General features: G+C 41.5%; 1 protein-coding gene across 15 annotated transcripts in view; it reads left to right on the plus strand.

Moving 5' to 3' along the window:
* DIS3L2 (DIS3 like 3'-5' exoribonuclease 2) overlaps positions 1–19,954 on the plus strand; it is a 358,040-nt gene that overhangs the window by 132,110 nt on the left and 205,976 nt on the right. For 14 of the 15 annotated variants that reach the window (XM_036319257.1, XM_036319258.1, XM_036319251.1 and 11 more), the window contains 2 exons: positions 1,189–1,289; positions 3,324–3,571. In XM_036319257.1, the coding sequence (XP_036175150.1) occupies positions 1,189–1,289; positions 3,324–3,571 (349 nt within the window). The remainder of the gene's footprint in view (positions 1–1,188; positions 1,290–3,323; positions 3,572–19,954) is intronic. The other variant, XR_004969281.1, reaches the window with a different exon arrangement.

Here is a 19,954-nt window from a genome sequence, read left to right on the forward strand (position 1 = left end):
ATGAGAGGTTTTAATACTTCTGGTACAGAGCCTAATTCTCTTTACTGGGGAGATGTGGTTTCAGTTTCTTGGGTGAATGTGCATTTTATAAGTTTTTTAAGAAAGGAAATTAAACATTAAAAGACTTTAAGTGATTTACTCTTTATATGATGTCACTAAGAAAGCGAGGAAAATCAGGGTTGGTATTTTTATTTATTTATTTAACTAGAGGCCCGGTGCATAAATGCATGCACCAGTAGGGTCCCTTGGCCTGGCCTGCATGATCGGGCCAAAATCAGCTCTCTGACATCCCCTGAGGGGTGGATTGCGAGAGGGTGCAGGCCAGGCTGAGGGACCCCACTGGTGCACGATAGGGGCTGGGAAGGGACACGGGAGGTTGGCCAGCTGGGGAAGGACCGCAGGAGGGCTCCACGGTGTATCTGGCCCATCTCACTCAGTCCTGATCAGCCAAACCCCAGCAGCAAGCTAACCTACCACCGGTAGGAGCATCTGCCCCATGGTGGTCAGTGCACATCACAGTGATTAGTTGACTGGTTGACTGTCTGCCCCCTGGTGGTCAGTGCACGTCATAGAGAGCCGTGGAGTGGCCTTAGCATATCATTAGCATATTACACTTTGTCTGGTTGAATGGCCCACCAGACGACCAGACACTTAGCATATTAGGCTTTTATTATATAGGATAAGTATAATTTATTTTCCACCATTTTGTTTGTTATGGCTGATACCAAACTACTTTTGAAAGTTAACATTTATTTTGATTTTGTTTTTTTTCAGCAGATGTACATAATAAAATAACCTATCTCTATTCTTCATTGTAGGCAGGGACAGTATTTAACATGTAGTGTTTTTGGCATTTTGACACATAGGTGATTAAGTTTAATTCAACATAGTTTGATGCTCTCCATATGTATGATGTTTAGCATATGAATAGTATTAAATGGGTAAAATGTGGCCTGCTGAGTGTGAGCATTAATGCAAGTAGGTGATTTGATTGACCTTAGCCAAGTCACATAACCAGTGAGGGCCTGAGTTTCCATTGCCATAAAATGAGTGGTTTGGGGTAAATGGTATCCAAGAATCCTAAAGCTCTGAATTTAAAAATCCCATGAGTCTGTATGACTAATACATTATGCCAAATACATATGTGTTTTATTCCTCCTCTTCTTTTTCTTTCTGTTTTTAATTAAGGTGAAGAGGATGCTGGTGCACCAAGTACAAAAGATGAGAGCACCTCCATGGCACAGGACACAAGCGCTTTACCAGAGAGGTCACTGCAAAGATCAGCAAAGGTCATTGCCTACAGATTTCCCTATTTGTCCAAATGGCTGTCACCTGAGCTACCTGTCAAAGGTCTCTCATGGGACACTTAGGGCTGTAGTTTTAGTCAATTAATCAGAACAGTCAGTGGAAGCAGGGTATTATAAAAAGTAAATCTTTTTTTATAACTGTAAACATGTAATAAGTTCATTTGCCTGCCTTTGGATAAAGGGCCAAGGCCTTTTCTTTGTATGTGGGTAAGTTTATTGAAGTTCTGCATTATTATTATTATTATTATTATTATTATTATTATTTTTGCTTAAACCACACTCATAATGTGGCATCTGTGATTTCCAGTTTGGGTTATTTAAAGTGGAGTGAGAATTTAGGCACTGGTGAAGGAATCAATATTAATGTTCTAGATTTTTATAGTTTTTATTCTTCATTATTTTTAAAATTAATTAACCCTCACCCGAGGACATGTTCATTGATTTTTAGAGAGAGGTGAGGGAAGAGAGAGTGAGAAACTTTGATGTGAGAGAAACATCGATTGGTTGCCTTCCCTACACATACCGACCTGAGATTAAACCCATCACCTAGGTATGAGCTCTGACCAGGAATCCAGCTCTCAACCTTTTGGTGTATGGGATGGTGCTCTAATCAACAGAGAACACCAGCCAGAGCTCCATTGTTGTTTAGTTGTTGTCATGCTCATATGTAATTCAGAAGTAAGCTTTTAAGAAGTCTCTTTTAATTTTTCCAAAATGTTTAATTTAGTTACCATAGAAATGAAAAGAATTGATTTTGTTGTTTTGCATAATTCGATTTTATTGTTTAATTATGTATGCAGTGGCATAATCAGATATGGGATCAAACACAGCTGACCCCAGCTAAGTAGCTCATGGTGGAGGAAGCGGTACACAGGCAAAGAATGAGGTGGCATAATGGTGTGAGGCTTCCTCTGCCCGAAGCATAGACAGCACGTTTAACTGGGGAATGCAGTTTTGCTGCTCAGTCTAGGGAGTTAGTTAGGAGAGTGTCAAGAATGTCTCCTGCATAGTGACATGAGGAATTTCTAAATCATATCGCATACATGTTACCCACAATTCCCCATCCAGTTATCTAGATCTTTATTTTAATAAGCATTTTCAAATCTAACCATGTGACAGGCAGTATGCGAGGTGTGGAAGATTATAATGAATGGAAATCCTGTGGGCTAGATCTGGCTCACAAACTTGTGTTTTGTTTGACCTGAGCAGTATTTAAAGATTTTTACTTGGTAGCTTACATTAAAAAAAGAAAATTGGAGTGGTCACATAAAAAAAATTAGACTTCTGGCTTCTCCTGACAAAACAAAACATCGGCAGCACTGGGCCACATTCTGAAATGACTTTAGTCAGAGCTGAATAGAGGCAGCTGGTGATGGAACTTGTGTTCTGTAATTTGCTACTGCCCTCCAATGGTACTCTCTCTCTGGCTGTTTTTTTGTTTTGTTTGTTTTTTGTTTGTTTTTTGATGGGGGGTGGGGAGATGGAAGGATAGTTTCTTATTAAATTCAAACTAAAATTACAAGCCCAAACAACACTTGTATGGGAAACCTATACTGTGGTCAAGTCATTTCTATGACAACTAATGTATGAATCATAAGTAATGTCCAGCTGCTTTATACACTTCTCATGCTGTCAAATATTAAAACTAGAAGCAAGGACTTCTGGTTCAGACAAGATGCCATAAATTCATTTCTCCTTGCTCTTCTTTACTAAGTACAACTACAAACCCTGGAATATAACAAGAGACAACCAAGGAAGAATTCTGAAAGGGGAAAAGAGGAAGGCAACTAGTTAGGGGCTCCAGTCTAGGGGAACAACATAGCAGCAGACTTCACGGTCCCCCACCAACAGAAATAGCAACTACTTAGTCACACAGCTTCCCTGAGAGACACTTCATATAGACCTGGAAAAACTGCTGGACCCAGCTGGTTGACCAAATAATTTCCTGCTGACCTCTCCCAACTGTTCCCCAGTCCTGTAGCTAAGCAGCATTGAGTATGTCTTTGGTGTTTGCAGGTGGTTTACATCGTGGAGAAAAAGCATTCCCGAGCAGCAACTGGCTTCCTCAAACTCCTGGCTGATAAGAACAGCGAACTGTTCAGGAAATATGCCCTGTTTTCTCCCTCAGACCACCGAGTGCCCAGAATATACGTGCCTCTCAAGGACTGTCCCCAAGACTTTGTGACCCGGCCTAAAGATTATGCCAATACACTGTTCATTTGCCGCATTGTGGACTGGAAGGAGGACAGCAATTTTGCCTTGGGGTAGGTGAGCTCTGGCAAGAAAACCACAGATCCCACACAGAACTTGGTTTAGGGGGCCTTTAGGTAAACTTTTTTGTTATATTTTAATTATTATTTCTTATTAAAACACTAGAGGCCCGGTGCACAAAAATTTGTGCACTCGGGGGGAGAGGGGGTCCCTCACCCCGGCCTGCGCCCTCTCGCAGTCTGGGACCCCTTGGGAGATAACAACCTGCTGGCTTAGGCCTGCTCCCGGGTGGCAGAGGGCAGGCCCAATCCCTAGGTACAGCCCCTGGTCGGGCTCAGAGCAGGGCCGATTGGGGAGTTGGGGTGCCGCCCCCTGTCATGCACAGAGCAGGGAGATTGGGAGGTTGTGATGCCACCCTCGATCATGATCAGGGTAGGGCCGATTGGGGGGTTGGGGCACTGTCCCCTGTCACACTCAAGGCAGGGTCGATGGGGAGGTTGTGGCGCCACCCTTGGTCACGCACAGAACAGGGCCAATCAGGGGGTTGGGGCACTGCCCCCTGTCACTCACAGAGCAGGGCCCATCAGGGGGTTGGGGCACCGCCCTCTATCACGCAGAGAGCAGGGCCGATCAGGGGGTTGGGGCGCCGCCACTCACACTCAGGGCAGGGCCGATGGGGAGGTTATGGCTCTACCCTGTCACACACAGAGCAGGGCCCACGGGGGGGGGGGGGTTGGGGAGCTCCCCCCTATCAGGCACAGAGCAGGGATGATCAGGGGGTTGGGGTGCCTTCCCCTGTCATGAACAGAGCAGGGTGGATAGGGAGGTTGTGGCCCCGTCCCCTGTCACACACAGAGCCGCAGGGCGATCAGGGGGTTTGGGCGGTGCCCCCTGTCACGCTGATCCCGGTGCCGGGAGGCCTCATGGCTCCGCTGATCCCGGTGCTGGGAGGCATATTACCCTTTTACTATATAGGGTAGAGGGCTGGTGCATGGGTGGGGCCAGCTGGTTTGCCCTGAAGGGTGTCCTGGATCAGGGTGGGGGTCCCCACTGGGGTGCCTGGCCAGCCTGGATGAGGGGATGATGGCTGTTTGCAGCTGGTCACACATCCTTCAGGGTGGGGGTCCCCACTGGGGTGCCTGGCCAGTCTGGGTGAGGGGCTGAGGGCTGTTTTCAGGCTGGGGGTGACTGAATTCCAAAACGCTCCTTTTTTTCTTTTTTCTTTTTTTATTCTGGGCCAGCTTTAGCTAGAGGCTTGGCTCCAGCTCTTAGGCCTCCGCTCCTGAAAGTAGGTTTCTGGCCTTTGCATACAATGTTGCGAATCTGCTGGCTGAAGTCCGGCGGTATTTGTTACAATGTTTGAAACTGCAGGCTCAGAGGCCTGCAGCCACAGGCGGGGAACGTTGGTTTCCTCCGTCACTGAGGCAACCAAGCCTCATGTTAGTTTCAAGCTTCCTGGCTGCCGGCCGCCATCTTGGCTGACAGTTAATTTGCATATCTCGCTGATTAGCCAATGAAAAGGGTAGCAGTCGTACGCCAATTACCATGTTTCTCTTTTATTAGTGTAGATGGGTACTTTACATATTTTGGTCCTGGTTCTTAAGAAATTGACCTTAGCTACCACCTCAAGTGTTCACCTATAGGTTCCTTGAATTGCGAGGCAGTCACCTTTTCAGTTTGTTTTTGTTTTTTTGACATAAAATATAAGCACATTCTGAACCTATACATACATATTTCCTGTCATGTATCCTGTTTGTGTTTGTGAATTGCAAAGAATTCATGACATCAAACAATCAGACCCATCCTTTCAGACACTAGTGTTAATATATGCAAGTCAAGGCATATTCAAGGGATCCCGGTCTCCTATGTTTTAAATCTGAATATGAAGGGATGTTTGAATGATGTGCTTTTTTGACACTAATCTTCAGAGTTTTCACTTATGGCATTAAAAACAAAATTACCTTACTGTAAGCAGGAAAATGGTACCATTTTTTAATGGAAGCTATCAGAAACCAATCTAACTTAAATATAGATTATGTGGTTGCAGAGCATCATGGATAGCCACTTTATTTTGATCTGAAGAAACTGCTGAACCAGCTGTTTGATCAAATGCTGTGCCTGTCTTCTTATAATTGGTATTCAGTTTGAAAGAAAAGCAGTCTTAAGTTTTAGTTAAATCTTTAGCTCTTTATTATTGACTAGAGGCCCAATGCATGAAATTCATGCAAGGGGCTCAGCCCTTGCAGCCATGGCGGCTTGTCTCAGCCCTTGCAGCTCTGGCTTCGTCTGGAAGGTTGTTCGGCTGTCTGGTCTAATTAGCATATTATGCTTTTATTATTATAGATGATGTCTGGTTTATGCTTCACAGGACATGAAAATAAAAGCATACAAGTTAGAACAGAGTTTGTTCTGACACTTTTTGTCCATTTTGGTGATTTGCTTGTTGATCATCTAACTTGTACAGGATGGAGCCTCCTAGGAATGTTCTATGGTTATGAGTGCCAACATGGAATGGATGGCCATACTGTGCTGCTTTGATCAAGTTTATTCTATACTTAACCTCTTATGCCCAGTGAAGTAAGTCAGATCAAATCTGTATATCATACCGATGCAATTTAAGAAGCACTATCCTATGCCACTCTTTCAGTGATATGAAGATCATCATGATTTATATGATCTCAGAACCACTCAGGAACAGTTGTACTTTCTTTTTTACTCTCAAGTAGTGTGATTGCAATGTCATCATTTTTTTAAGCCTAAATCATTATCCAAAAGTGACGTCAATCCCTTGAGCTCTAAATAGTCCTTCTCAGAGGCTTGCCAGTTTCTCACCATTAACTCCAAAGGCCTGATAGTAGCTGTGCCACCTGGCTTCTGTTGATTGTGGCTGCCACACTCTGCTTGGCAGTGAAAAGGGAAGCCTTTCACATCACAGCAGGAAATCCAGCCTTGTCTTTTATCTGCCTTTCTGTCACATCCCATTCTGTATACTTGATTGGACTTCTTCCTTAGTTTTCAAGTTGTAAGGGTGTAGTCAGGAAATCTTTGGGTGTGAGTTTCTCTTATTGCTCGAATGGCCTTGCAGGTTCCTTTTTTTTTTTTTTTTTTTAAATTTGAGCCATTATTTCATCAAGATTTCTTTTTCTTGTGGGTAAAGTACACTCATAATTGGAAAAGGAATCAGCCCTTTAAAGCAGCAAGGACATTTGCTGAATATTAAGAAAGAATATTTAAAAATAATAACCATATGTTAATTATATTCTTTTCAAAATAAAAAAAGGAAGATTCTCATACTTAGATGGAAAACTCTGCTAACTTTTCCTCTATTTTCTTACTATAAAGACATTAAGAATGATCTTTTGTGGAAATACGCCTTTTAAAATCTTTGTGAAAAAGAGAAAATGTATCTGAAATAAAATATGGCAGGTTTTCATGATGCAGTTCGCAGATGACGTCTGTCTTCTAAGGGGTGTGGGCTGCAGCTGCTGAGCATGTTGGTGGTTGCCTTACCATTGGTTCTGGCTATCAGTTACTGATCTTTAGGAGCTGAGGTCACTGTTTCCTAATTAGAACATGCTGTGCTAGGACTGCCTATATCAGTGATGGCGAACCTATGACACGCGTGTCAGAGGTGACACGCGAACTCATTTTTTTGGTTGATTTTCCTTTGTTAAATGGCATTTATATAAAATAAATATCACAAATATAAGTCTTTGTTTTACTATGGTTGAAAATATAAAAAAATTTCTATATGTGACACGGCACCAGAGTTAAGTTAGGATTTTTCAAAATGCTGACACGCCGGCTCAAAAGGTTCACCATCACTGGCCTAGGTTTTCTCTATCATCCTGGCCAGGTTTTTATCAGGAGTGTGAAGGTAGTACTTGTTATGGGTGTAAATGTTTGTGGTTAGCTTCTGCAAAAACTGTGCCTAAAAACTGAGGTTAGCCAAAGAGGCTTTCTTTTGAATTTTCTCCCTGCCCCTACACTCTACCCTTAGAAATATCAAACAACTTCTGCCTGTTTAATTGCTACTATTTATTCAAGTCCAAAGTCGTTTACTTCTTCTGTAGTTAAATTCAGTTCATGGGCAAGTGTTGATCAGCTGTGTGTAAGTCACTGTGCTATATTGTGTGAGAAATAGAAAGGTAGAAAGCTATGGTTTTTTTTTTTTTTTGCATTAAAAAAAAATTGAACTTGGAAAAGGAATTTTTATTTTATTTTATTTATTTATTTATTTATTTATTTATTTATTTATTTATTTATTTTGCTTAAAGTATTACAAAGGGTATTACATATGTGTCGATTTGATCCCCCCGCCCTAGACAGTCCCCTAGCCTCCCCTATCCCCCAGTGTCTTATGTCCATTGGTTATGCTTATATGCATGCATACAAGTCCTTTAGTTGATCTCTTACCCCCCTACCTCCTGCCCCCCAACCCTCCCCGGCCTTCCCGCTGCAGTTTGACAATCTGTTTCAGGCAGCTCTGCCTCTGTATCTATTATTGTTCAAAAGTTTATAGTGGTCTCTATTATCCATGAATGAGTGAGATCATGTGGTATTTTTCCTTCATTGACTGGCTTATTTCACTTAGCATAATGCTCTCCAGTTCCATCCATGACGTTGCAAATGGTAAGAGTTCCTTCCTTTTTAGAGCAGCATAGTATTCCATCGTGTAGATGTACCACAGTTTTCTAATCCATTCATCTACTGATGGGCACTTAGGCTGTTTCCAGATCTTAGCTATGGTGAATTGTGCTGCTAGGAACATAGGGGTGCATATATCCTTTCTGATTGGTGTTTCTGGTTTCTTGGGATATATTCCTAGAAGTGGGATCACAGGGTCAAATGGGAGTTCCATTTTCAGTTTTTTGAGGAAACTCCAGACTGTCTTCCATAGTGGCTGCACCAGTCTGCATTTCCACCAGCAGTGCACGAGTGTTCCTTTTTCACCACATCCTCTCCAGCACTTGTCGTTTGCTGATTTGTTGATGATAGCCAGTCTGACAGGTGTGAGATGGTACCTCATTGTTGTTTTGATTTGCATCTCTCCGATGATTAGTGACTTTGAGCATGTTTTCATATGTCTCTTGGCTTTCTGAATGTCCTCTTTTGAAAGGTGTCTATTTAGGTCCTTTGCCCATTTTTTGATTGGATTGTTTATCTTCCTTTTGTTAAATTGTATGAGTTCCCTATAAATTTTGGAGATTAGGCCCTTATCAGATATGACATTGGCAAATATGTTTTCCCACACAGTGGGTTTTCTCGTTGTTTTTTGGATGGTTTCTATTGCTGTGCAGAAGCTTTTTATTTTGATGTAATCCCATTTGTTCATTTTCTCTTTAGTTTCAAGTGCCCTAGGAGCTGTATCAGTGAAGAAATTGCTTCGGCATATGTCTGAGATTTTGTTGCCTTTGGATTCTTCTAGAATTTTTATGGTTTCCTGTCGTACATTTAAGTCCTTTATCCATTTTGAGTTTATTTTTGTGTATGGTGTAAGTTGGTGGTCTAGTTTCATTTTCTTGCATATATCTGTCCAATTTTCCCAACTCCATTTATTGAAGAGACTATCTTGGCTCCATTGTATGTTCTTGCCTCCTTTGTCAAATATTAATTGAGCATATTGGTTCGGGCCGATTTCTGGGCTCTCTATTCTATTCCATTGATCTATATGCCTATTCTTGTGCCAGTACCAGGCAGTTTTGAGAACAGTGGCTTTGTAATACAACTTGATATCTGGTATTGAGATCCAACCTACTTTGTTCTTTTTCAGAATTGCTGCAGCTATTCGGGGTCTTTTTTTATTCCAGATGACTTTTTGGAGAGTTCGTTCTAGATCTGTGAAGTATGCCGTTGGTATATTAATGGGAAGTGCGTTGAATTTATAGATTGCTTTGGGTAGTATGGACATTTTAATGATGTTGATTCTACCAATCCATGAACACGGTATGTTCTTCCATCTGTTTATGTCTTCCTCTATCTCTTTTTTCAACGTCCTGTAGTTTTCTTAGTAGAGGTCTTTTACCTCTTTAGTTAAGTTTATTCCTAGGTAGCTTAATTTTTTTGGTGCGATGGTAAACGGGATTGTTTTTATAATCTATCTTTCTGAAAGTTAACTATTGGTGTATAGAAATGCCTCAGATTTCTTGGGGTTAATTTTGTATCCTGCTACATTGCCAAATTCATGTATTAAGTCTAGTAGTTTTTTGATGGATTCTCTAGGGTTTTGTATGTATAATATCATGTCGTCTGCAAATAAGGACAGTTTTACTTCCTCTTTTCCAATTTGGATGCCTTTTATTTCTTCTTCTTGCCGAATTGCAATGGCTAACACTTCCAATACTATGTTGAACAGGAGTGGTGAGAGGGGGCATCCCTGTCTTGTTCCTGTTCTTAGGGGAAATGGTGTTAGTTTTTGTCCATTGAGTATGATGTTGGCTGTGGGCCTGTCATATATGGCTTTTATTATGTTGAGGTATGATCCTTCTACTCCCACCTTGCTGAGAGTTTTTATCAAAAATGGGTGTTGAATTTTGTCAAATGCTTTTTCTGCATCAATTGATATGACCATGTGGTTTTTTTCTTTCAATTTGTTTATGTGATGTATCACGTTTATTGATTTGCGGATATTGTACCATCCTTGCATCCCTGGGATAAATCCTACTTGGTCATGGTGTATGATCTTTCTGATGTACTGCTGGATCTGATTTGCTAAGATTTTGTTGAGGATTTTGGCATCTATGTTCATGAGGGATATTGGCCTGTAATTCTCTTTCATTGTGTTGTCTTTACCTGGTTTTGGTATTAGGGTGATGCTGGCTTCATAGAATGAGCTTGGAAGTGTTCCTTCCTCTTGAATTTTTTGTAGTAGTCTGAGGAGGATAGGTTTTAGTTCTTCCTTGAATGTTTGGTAAAACTCCCCTGTGAAGCCGTCTGGTCCTGGGCTTTTGTTTGCTGGACGCTTTTTGATGACTGCTTCAATTTCTTCCATGGTTATTGGCCTGTTGAGATTTTTAGATTCTTCCTGATTGAGTTTTGGAATGTTGTATTTTTCTAGGAATTTGTCCATTTCCCCCAGGTTGTCTAGTTTGTTGGAGTAGAGCTGTCCATAGTATTTTTTAACAATCATTTGTATTTCTGTGCGGTCTGTTGTTATTTCACCTCTATCGTTTCTGATTTTGTTTATTTGGGTCCTCTCTCTTTGCTTCTTGGTGAGTCTGGCTAGAGGTTTGTCAATCTTGTTTATCCTTTCAAAGAACCAGCTCTTGGTTTCATTGATTTTCTGTATTGTTTTTTTGGTCTCTATGTCATTTATTTCTGCTCTAATCTTCATTATCTCCTTCCTTCTGCTCACTCTGGGGTTTTCTTGTTGCTCTCTTTCTAATTCTTTGAGTTGTAGAGTTAGATGATTTACTACCATTTTTTCTTGTTTTTTGAGATAGGCCTGTAGAGCTATAAACTTCCCTTTCAGGACTGCTTTCATTGTGTCCCATAGGTTTTGGATTGTTGTGTTTTCATTGTCATTAGTTTCCAGGATGTTTTGAATTTCTTCTTTGATTTCATTGGTAACCCAATCAATATTTAATAGCATGGTATTCAGCTTCCAGGTGTTTGTGTATTTTGGGTTGTTTTTATTGTAGTTTATTTCTAATATTATGCCATCGTGGTCTGCGAAGACACTTTTTATGATTTCAATCTTCTTGAATTTGGGGATACTTTGCTTGTGACCCAATATATGGTCTCTTTTTGAATATGTCTCATGAGCATTTGAGTAGAATGTATATTCCGTGGCACTGGGGTGAAGTATTCTGAAGATGTCTATTAAGTCCATCTGATCTAGTGAGTCATTTAGGATTGCTGTATCTTTGCTGATTGTTTGTCTAGAGGACTTATCCAGTGCTGTCAGTGGTGTATTAAAGTCCCCTACTATGATTGTATTGTTGTCGATCTCTCCTTTGATATCTTCCAGGAGTTTTTTTTATGAATTTGGGTGCTCCTGCATTGGGTGCATATATGTTTACCAGGGTTATATCTTCTTGTTGTATTGATCCCTTTAGTATTATGAAGTGGCCTTCCTTATCTCTTGTTATGGCCTTCACTTGGAGGTCTATTTTGTCCGATATAAGTATTGCTACCCCAGCTTTCTTTTCCTTTCCATTTGCCTGAAAGATATTTTTCCATCCTTTCACTTTCAGTCTGTGTGAGTCCCTTCTAATGAGGTGGGTTTCTTGTAGACAGCAGATGTATGGGTCATGTTTTTTTATCCATTCAGCCACTCGATGTCTTTTGGTTGGAGCATTTAGTCCGTTTACGTTTAAAGTTATTATTGAAAGGTACTTGTTTGTAGCCCTTACTTTTTGTGTGTGGCTGTTTTCTTTCTGAGCTTTTTATTATTTTTATACCAGTCCCTTTAGCATTCCTTGCATTGCTGGCTTGGTGGTGATAAACTCCCTTAGCCTTTTTTTGTCTGTGAAGCTTCTTATTTCCCCTTCAAGTTTGAATGATAGCCTTGCTGGATAGAGTATTCTTGGATTCAGTCCTTTGCTTTGCATCACTTTGTAAATTTCTGTCCATTCTTTTCTGGCCTGATGTGTTTCTGTTGAGAAATCATTTGACAATCTAATGGGAGATCCCTTGTATGTAACTTTCCGTCTCTCTCTTGCAGCCTGTAAGATTCTCTCTTTGTCCTGAACATTTGCCATGGTAATTATGATGTGTCTTGGTGTGGGTCTTTTCAGGTTCACCTTGTTTGGGACTCTCTGGGCTTGTGTGACTTTTTTCTTCCCCACCTCAGGGAAGTTTTCTGATATTATTTCTTCTAATAGGTTTTCTAATCCTTGTTCATCCTTATGATGTTCTGGTACCCCTATTATTCGTATGTTGTTTCGTTTCATGTTGTCCCAAAGCTCCCTTAGGCTCTCCTCCGGTCTTTTAATTTTTTTCTCCAATTGCAGTACATTTTGGGTGTGTTTTGCTTCCTTGTCTTCTAATTCACTAATTCGGTCCTCCGCTTCTCCTAGTCTACTGTTGATACTTTCAATGGAGTTTTTCAATGCAGCTATATCAGTCTTCATTTCTTCTTGTGTCTTACTTAAGTTGTTGATTTTTTCATCTGTTTCTTCTAGCTTCTTCCATATGTCATTGATTTTTTCATCTGTTTCTTCTTGCTTCTTGCAGAGGTTGTCGATTTTTTCTTCCATCCGGTTTATGCACTCTAGGACCCTTATTCTGAATTCTTTTTCTCTCATGTTGCATGCCTCTGTATTACTTAGCTGCTTTTCTGGAGAGTCCTCCTTCTCTTTCCTTTGGGGGTTTCTTTGTCTACCCATGTTTGATCTCACTGACATATCTAGACATTGAGTCGTTCAGTGGTTGCTCCCTTGGTGGCAGTGACTCCTTGGTCTGTGGTTGCTCTTCGGGCGGTTGCGGTAGCAGCTGCTCTTCAGTTGGCAGCAGCTCCTCTGGTGGGTGCTGTTCACAGCTGTGGTGGCTCTTCTGGCTGGTGGGGCGAGGTTTCATGTACAGCTGCTGTTCCTCAGCAGGGGGTGTGGTTCTCAGGAGGTTGCTGTAGTTTGGATCTGCTTTCTAGGGGAGTTCTGCTCTTCCCGGCTGCAAACCGTCTTACCAGCTGAGCAATTTCGCCAATTCGGTGTGGGTGCTATTAGTTTCAGCTGCTCTCTCCATTTGCTCTGGGACACGACCTGGGACACGTCTGCCTATATCGCCGCCATCTTCCTTCTCCGCGCTATGGTTTCTTTATTCAAAGAAATTATAGCCCAGTGGTCGGCAAACTCATTAGTCAACAGAGCCAAGTATCAACAGTACTTCTTCAAAATAGACTTGCCCAGGCTGAAAACCGACTTCAGCACATGGGCTATGAGGTTTCAATCGCACTGTACGTGCGGGCGTACGTGGTATTTTGTGGAAGAGCCACACTCAAGGGGCCAAAGAGCTGCATGTGGCTTGCGAGCCGCAGCTTGCTGACCACGGTTATAGCCTAATGTGGAAGGACTTGTACATAAATGTCACAGGATTAATTTGATTCCAAGAAATAGAATCCTAATTAAACTGGTTTAAATAAAAATGGTGATTATTATAAGAAACTGGTGGTCTTCCTCAAATCCAGGGCCAGAAATGTAGGCAGGTCTCATGAGGAACTCAGAACTAACAAGGCGGCAAAGGAATCACAGCTTCTCTCTCAACCACCCTGACCAGTCCAGCCACCACGTGGTATCATTTCTCTAGCCCTTTCTACACAGAAGCAGTATTATTCTGCTTCTTTCTTAACAGTTTCCATCTACCTACTCACTTCCACGCATGGCCCTAAATGGTACTGCTGGGCCTCTGCAGGTCACATACCAAAGTCTAGATCACAATACAGAATTTCTGCGGTAGAAAATTTTATTGATCTAGCTTGAGACAATTATTTGCCCTGGTCAGTAGTTTTAACTAGAGGCAGAAGTCCAAGATCCCATGACCTACTGCCCAGTTAGCATGGCTCTCCGTGCAGGAGTGTGGATATAGCAGATAGATTGAATGCTTATGTCTTTTGAGCTCTAATTATAGTATGAAAGAGAATGTTCTAAGTTCTTCCATAGGAACAAAATAATTTCCTGGAAGTTTAGAGGAGGTGGATGAAGGGAGAAATCCAGGATTGTTTCCTGGAAAATGGAAGCCTCCTTGCTAAAAGATCAGTCACTGAGAGCCTAGAGTGGATGGGAAGGGACATGACTGGAAGCAAGCAGTCATAATAGGCTTTTGCAGTAAGATGAGAGGGGAGAACCTGCAGGAGAGGAGTTGCAATGAAGGAAACAAGAGAAAGAAAAGATTCAGGGGAAATGAAGAAGGTCAGTTCTCCCAGGCATGATGACCGATTACAAATGGGGCATGAAGGAAAAGGACAGAATCTTGGATGAACTTTCAGACTTCCAACTTGTGTGATTGGGTAGGTGATGATGGCATGTAACCACGGTTCTCTGAGAGCAACCTCAGCTCCCACCATTCCCTTCACTTATGCCTCATTGCTTGCTGTTTCGTTTCCCAACCTGACTGTGTTTGTTCATAGCTCCAAAATTTTGCACACTGCACTCCCATTCCCAACAGTGGCTTTCTCCTCTCTCCAGAGTTTATTTAGTAAAATACTCAATTTTTAATCTTTTATCAGTTGTCTAGTCGAAAAATGTTTCCTGACTCTAAGTCCTCCCTCTTGGGTGCTCTAATAGTTTCTAATAATACCTTTATTGTATCTCTCATCTGTTTGTATTGTAATTGCTTATGCAAATTATTTACCTGACCATGAGCTCCTTTAGGACAGGATACTGAGTGAGCATTTTCTGGCTGATCAGATGGGTAGATGAAAATGATTTGATGACCCCTGACATTAATTAGGAAAATGTTGTACCATAAATCATGCTAGAATACGTAAGAGAGGGTGTTTGGAACAGAAAATAATGAGAACTAAGGTTATATGATTTAAAAATCAACACTTGTTAACAACATACAGTCAGTATATAAACATAGGTGGAGAACTCCTAACTTAGAGTGTTTGTTTTTTAAATAAACCTTTATTGTTGAGAGTATTACATATGTCCTCCTATTTTCTTGCCCCTATTGCACTCCTCCACCTGGATGCTGCCCTGCCTCAGGCCTCCACCACCCTATAATTTGTGTCCATGGGTTTTGCATATATGCATATAAGTTCTTTGGTTAATCTCTTCCCGCCCCCCCTCTTCCCTTCCCTCTGAGATTTGTTAGTCTGTTCCATGCTTCCATGCCTCTAGTTCTATTTTATTCATCAGTTTATTTTGTTCATTAGATTCCTTGTTTGTTTATTTTGACTTTAAATTCAATTGTTGATAGAATTATATTTATTGCTACTTTATTGTTCACATTTTTATCATTTTTTTCTTCTTCTTAAAGAAGACTATTCAACATTGACATATATAAAAGGCTAATATGCAAAGTGTCCTCTCGGGAGTTCGACTCAGAGACTGGGAGTTCCATTGCTCACTATGACATGTGCTGACCACCGGAGGGCAGTGTGGAATGAAGCAAGGCCCCAGCCGGCAGCTGGCAGCCAGGGAAAGGAGACCCCAGCCGGCAGCCGGAAGGAAGGCCCCAATCGGCCCTGATTGTTGGCCAGACCTAGGGACCCTTCTCGTGCACGAATTTCATGCACCGGGCCTCTAGTTTCATATAATACTGGTTTGGTGGTAAGGAACTTCTTTAGCTTTTTCTTGTCTGTGAAGTTCTTTATCTGACCTTCAATTCTAAATTATAGCTTTGCTGGGCAGAATAATCTTGGTTGTAGGTCCTTGCTTTTCATCACTTTAAATGTTTCTTGCCACTCCCTTCTGGCCTGCAAAGTTTTTGTTGAGAAATCAGCTGACAGTTGTATGGCGCTCCCTTGTAGCTAACTAACTGCTTTTCTCTTGTTGCTTTTAGGATTCTCTTTATCTTTAACCTTTACCATTTTAATTATGATGTGTATTGGTGTGGGCCTCTTTGGGTTCATCTTGTTTGGGACTCTCTACACTTCCTGGATGTGTATATCTATTTCTTTCAGGGAGGAAAAGCTTTCTGTCATTATTTCTTCAAGTAGGTTTTCAATTTGTTGCTCCCTCTCTTCTCTGCTGGCATCCCCATGATGCAAATATTGGTATGCTTGAAGTTCTCCTGCTAGTGCAGGGCCTGGGGCCACTTATTAAAAAAAATAAATTATATATATATATTTACTTATTACAGAGAGGAAGGGAGAGGAGAGAGAGATAGAAACATCAATGATGAGAGAGACCCATTGATCAGCTGCCTCCTGTATGCCCCATACTGGGGATCAAGCCCGCAACCCCAGCATGTACCCTTGACTAGAATTGAACCTGGGACCCTTCAGTCTGCAGGCGAATGATCTATCCACTGAGCCGAACTGGCTAGGGCTTGGGGCCACTTATTGAGAGGTATGGGGCACACTGAATCCAGCTGCTATTTGTTTGAGAGATTTTAGGAAAGTCTGAAGCCTGAGCCAAACAGCCATTCATATGATAAAGACACTGCAAATAACTTAGGTGGGGCTGCAAATTGGGTGGATTGGGATCTCAGGGAATCACCAGGGCAGGGCAAACAGAGTGGGCCAGGTTGATGGACACTCAGATATAGTGACTGTTAGTCAGCTGTGTGTGTGTGTGTGTGTGTGTGTGTGTGTGTGTGTGTGTGTAGGGGGTTGGAGGTGGGATGTCCCAGCTCTTTTGTCTGGGAGAAAGCTGCCCCCTAGTTCTTGCCCTGATGCCAGACAATTTAGTTCCTCCGGTATGTCCCTGGATCCTTTCAAGTTGCTGCCCCAGTGCTGGAGCTCAGAGGGAGTGACTCTGGGTAAGTCTATGTGCTGGCCCTTTAAGAGGAACTGTCTGGGACTCCAGCAGCCTCTGTGTCACTCAGCTACAGTCCGAGCTGGTTTTTACAGCCCAAAGTTATGGGGACTTCTCTTCCCGGCTCTGGAACCCTGGGCTGGGGCCTGGTGTGCGACTGGGACCCCTTGCTCTTCATGGGATGCCTCCTCAGCCAAGATATCCCTACTGATTAAAAACACGCCCCATGTGGGTATTGGATCAGCCCATTCAGCACCTCCATCCCTCCTACCAGTCTCATTGTGCTTTCTTCTTTAATTTTCTAGTTGTAGGACTTCCATTCAGCCAGATTTCAGGCGGTTCTGAATGATGGCTGTTCTGTATTTTAATTGTAATTTTGATGTGGTTGTGGGAAGATGTGAGAACCAGCATTTACCTATGCTGCCATCTTGGCTCCTTCTAATTTAGTATCTTTAATAAGAAGTTTAAATAAAACATACACATTAATTGAATATATAATTTCAGCAGCTTTAGAAGGGGCCTTAAGGAGGCCATCAATCTTGGTGCCCCCGTTGGTGTAAGCATTGCTTCTCTGGCATCCCCATTGGCCCTTTGTTGTTTCTAATTGAGGGAAGTCCCAAGGTTATTACAGTACTAGAAACCTCTATTTATTAGAAAAGTTATTTTTCATCTTGTTCTTATAATTGTCATGAGAGATCTCAGTTGAGCCTTGTTTACCTCTATACATGGCATCTACCACATTTTCATGAATCTTAGTCCTGTAATATAAAAAACCTAATCATTCTTGCCCTAACTGGTTTGGCTCAGTGGATAGAGCATCGACCTGCAGACTGAAGGGTCCCAGGTTTGATTCTGGTCAAGGGCATGTACCTTGGTTGCAGGTATATCCCCAGTGGGGGGTGTGCAGGAGGCAGCTGATCGATGTTTCTCTCTCATAGATGTTTCTAGCTCTCTATCCCTCTCCCTTCCTCTCTGTGAAAAATCAGTAAAATATATTTAAAAACAAACAAACAAACCAAAAACCTAATCATTCTTAAAGATTATCTATAAAAATGATAGTCATTCTTAGGGAACCCTTGCTGGCTTTTAGGGATCACAACATATTTAGTACTTTTCATATTTACTGCTGCATAGTCCAGAATATTTAAAAAGCCACATTGACTTCCTCATTGAGGTAATTTGTAATTATATAATCCAATTTACAGTTCTTAGAGCTTCCCAACCCTCTTAAATCATCTTTCCCTTACAGTGGTTCTCAGCCTTCCTAATGCCGCGACCCTTTAATACAGTTCCTCATGTTGTGGTGACCCCCAACCATAAAATTATTTTCGTTGCTACTTCATAACTGTAATTTTGCTACTGTTATGAATCGTAATGTAAATATCTGATATGCTACATGTGTTTTCCGATGGTTGCGACCCACAGGTTAAGAACCGCTGCTTTAGAAACTCTTGCAGTAGAATTCATGTCCATATTTTCTCAGACCTTTGTGATACCTCTTTTCCTAAAGTCTAGAGTTTACAGTCCCAAATTTCCCTCCCAGGATGTTATAAGCAAGGAAATATCATTATGGTCTCTTTCTCCCAGATTTGTCATAATTTCTTTTTCTTAAATATTTAAGGATAAATCTTGAAGAAAATGGAAAAATTTTACAGCAGCTACTGTGGGGAACATACTAGTATTTCTTGGCAACATTGCAGACTAACTAAAGATGTATCACACGAATTGACCTAGAGCAAATTGACATATTTATAATTTTTTCTCTAGCAAACTTTGGTAGCTTTAAAGGATGGAGAGGAGGAAAAATGAATAGGTTAGTGTAGGTATAGTAGGGTTGAGAAAGTTTTGGTTGAACATGGGATTGTTTAAGGCTTAATGGGAGCCTGTTGAAAAATGAGAAATAGAGAATGGGTGACAGTACTGCTCATTTTAATGAGAGTGAAGGACAATAGTTTCCGTTGCAGAGTGACTGGACAAGGTGAAAGGAGAGGAAGGGAAGTTCTAATCGAGGAGGAAGTGGTGGAGAAGGACCTGGTTGGGGGAGGAAAGGAGATCTGTTCTGGTATTTTCTTCATCTCCCAGTTTTGTGCCCATAAGGTGTCAGTTATTAGACAATCAGAAACATTTGATGACTAATGAAATCAAATACTTTTACTCTTCCATCCAGTTTTGATAGACTGAATTTCTTATAAGGGTTGGGGAGCTGGTCATTAAATTTTATTTAGTAGGAAAATGAAAGTGTAACTAGGTTGCTGAAAAAAAACAAACAGGAAAAATTAGTTTGTTTCATCGAGGCATAGCTGACAAGATTAGCAAATTGAAAAGTGGCGCCATCCAGTCTTCTTGAGCAAAAGGACTATTTCACCTTTTTAAGAGTATGCTTTCCTTATCTGAGGAAGAGGCTGAGTTATGTAATCCTATGAACTTACATTACCAAACTTAGACTTTGTAAGTTCTTTCCAGGGTGTATGGCTCTAGCTGGCTGGTGGGCAAAAAGCAAATCAGGCTGAGGAGGGGGCTCTCTTTTGTGACTTTTGGGCTCCACCTGGTGGCTTATAAGGATCAGATTTGGAGACAGCTCCTTCAACAACGAGAGAGAGCTTCCTGATCAAAGAGCAAATGTAAAAGGAATGGAAGAGAATGGGCTTTGATGAACAGATTGTTTCTTCACACTGTGTACAATCGTTAACACATCTTTTGTGATTTGTCAGCTTCACCCACAATTTCTAGTGCATCCTCTTGAAAGTATTAGTATAAAGTATAAGGGAACTTTGCTACCATTAGCCTTCTCTTACATCCTAAATGCTTTTGGCCTCCCATCACATTGACATCAAGCTCTTCACTCTCAAATTTTAGGGCCTTTTCTAAAATTCAGAATTGTTGAGCCTTGCTTCTTTCCCACATTTTGCAATCTGTTTTCATTGATCTGCACACACTTTTCCTAAAGTCCCCCTTCCTTACTTGCTGCCTTCTGCTCTGTCATAGTATTGAGCCAAAAAAAAGGGAAAATAGCGTGTTCTTTCCTCCTGATGATAGAAAATAGTATGTAAATATGTGCAGCCAAAGACATTGTGT

The sequence above is a fragment of the Myotis myotis genome, unplaced genomic scaffold, assembly GCF_014108235.1.
Source record: "Myotis myotis isolate mMyoMyo1 unplaced genomic scaffold, mMyoMyo1.p scaffold_m19_p_8, whole genome shotgun sequence".
NCBI classification, from domain to species: domain Eukaryota; kingdom Metazoa; phylum Chordata; class Mammalia; order Chiroptera; family Vespertilionidae; genus Myotis; species Myotis myotis.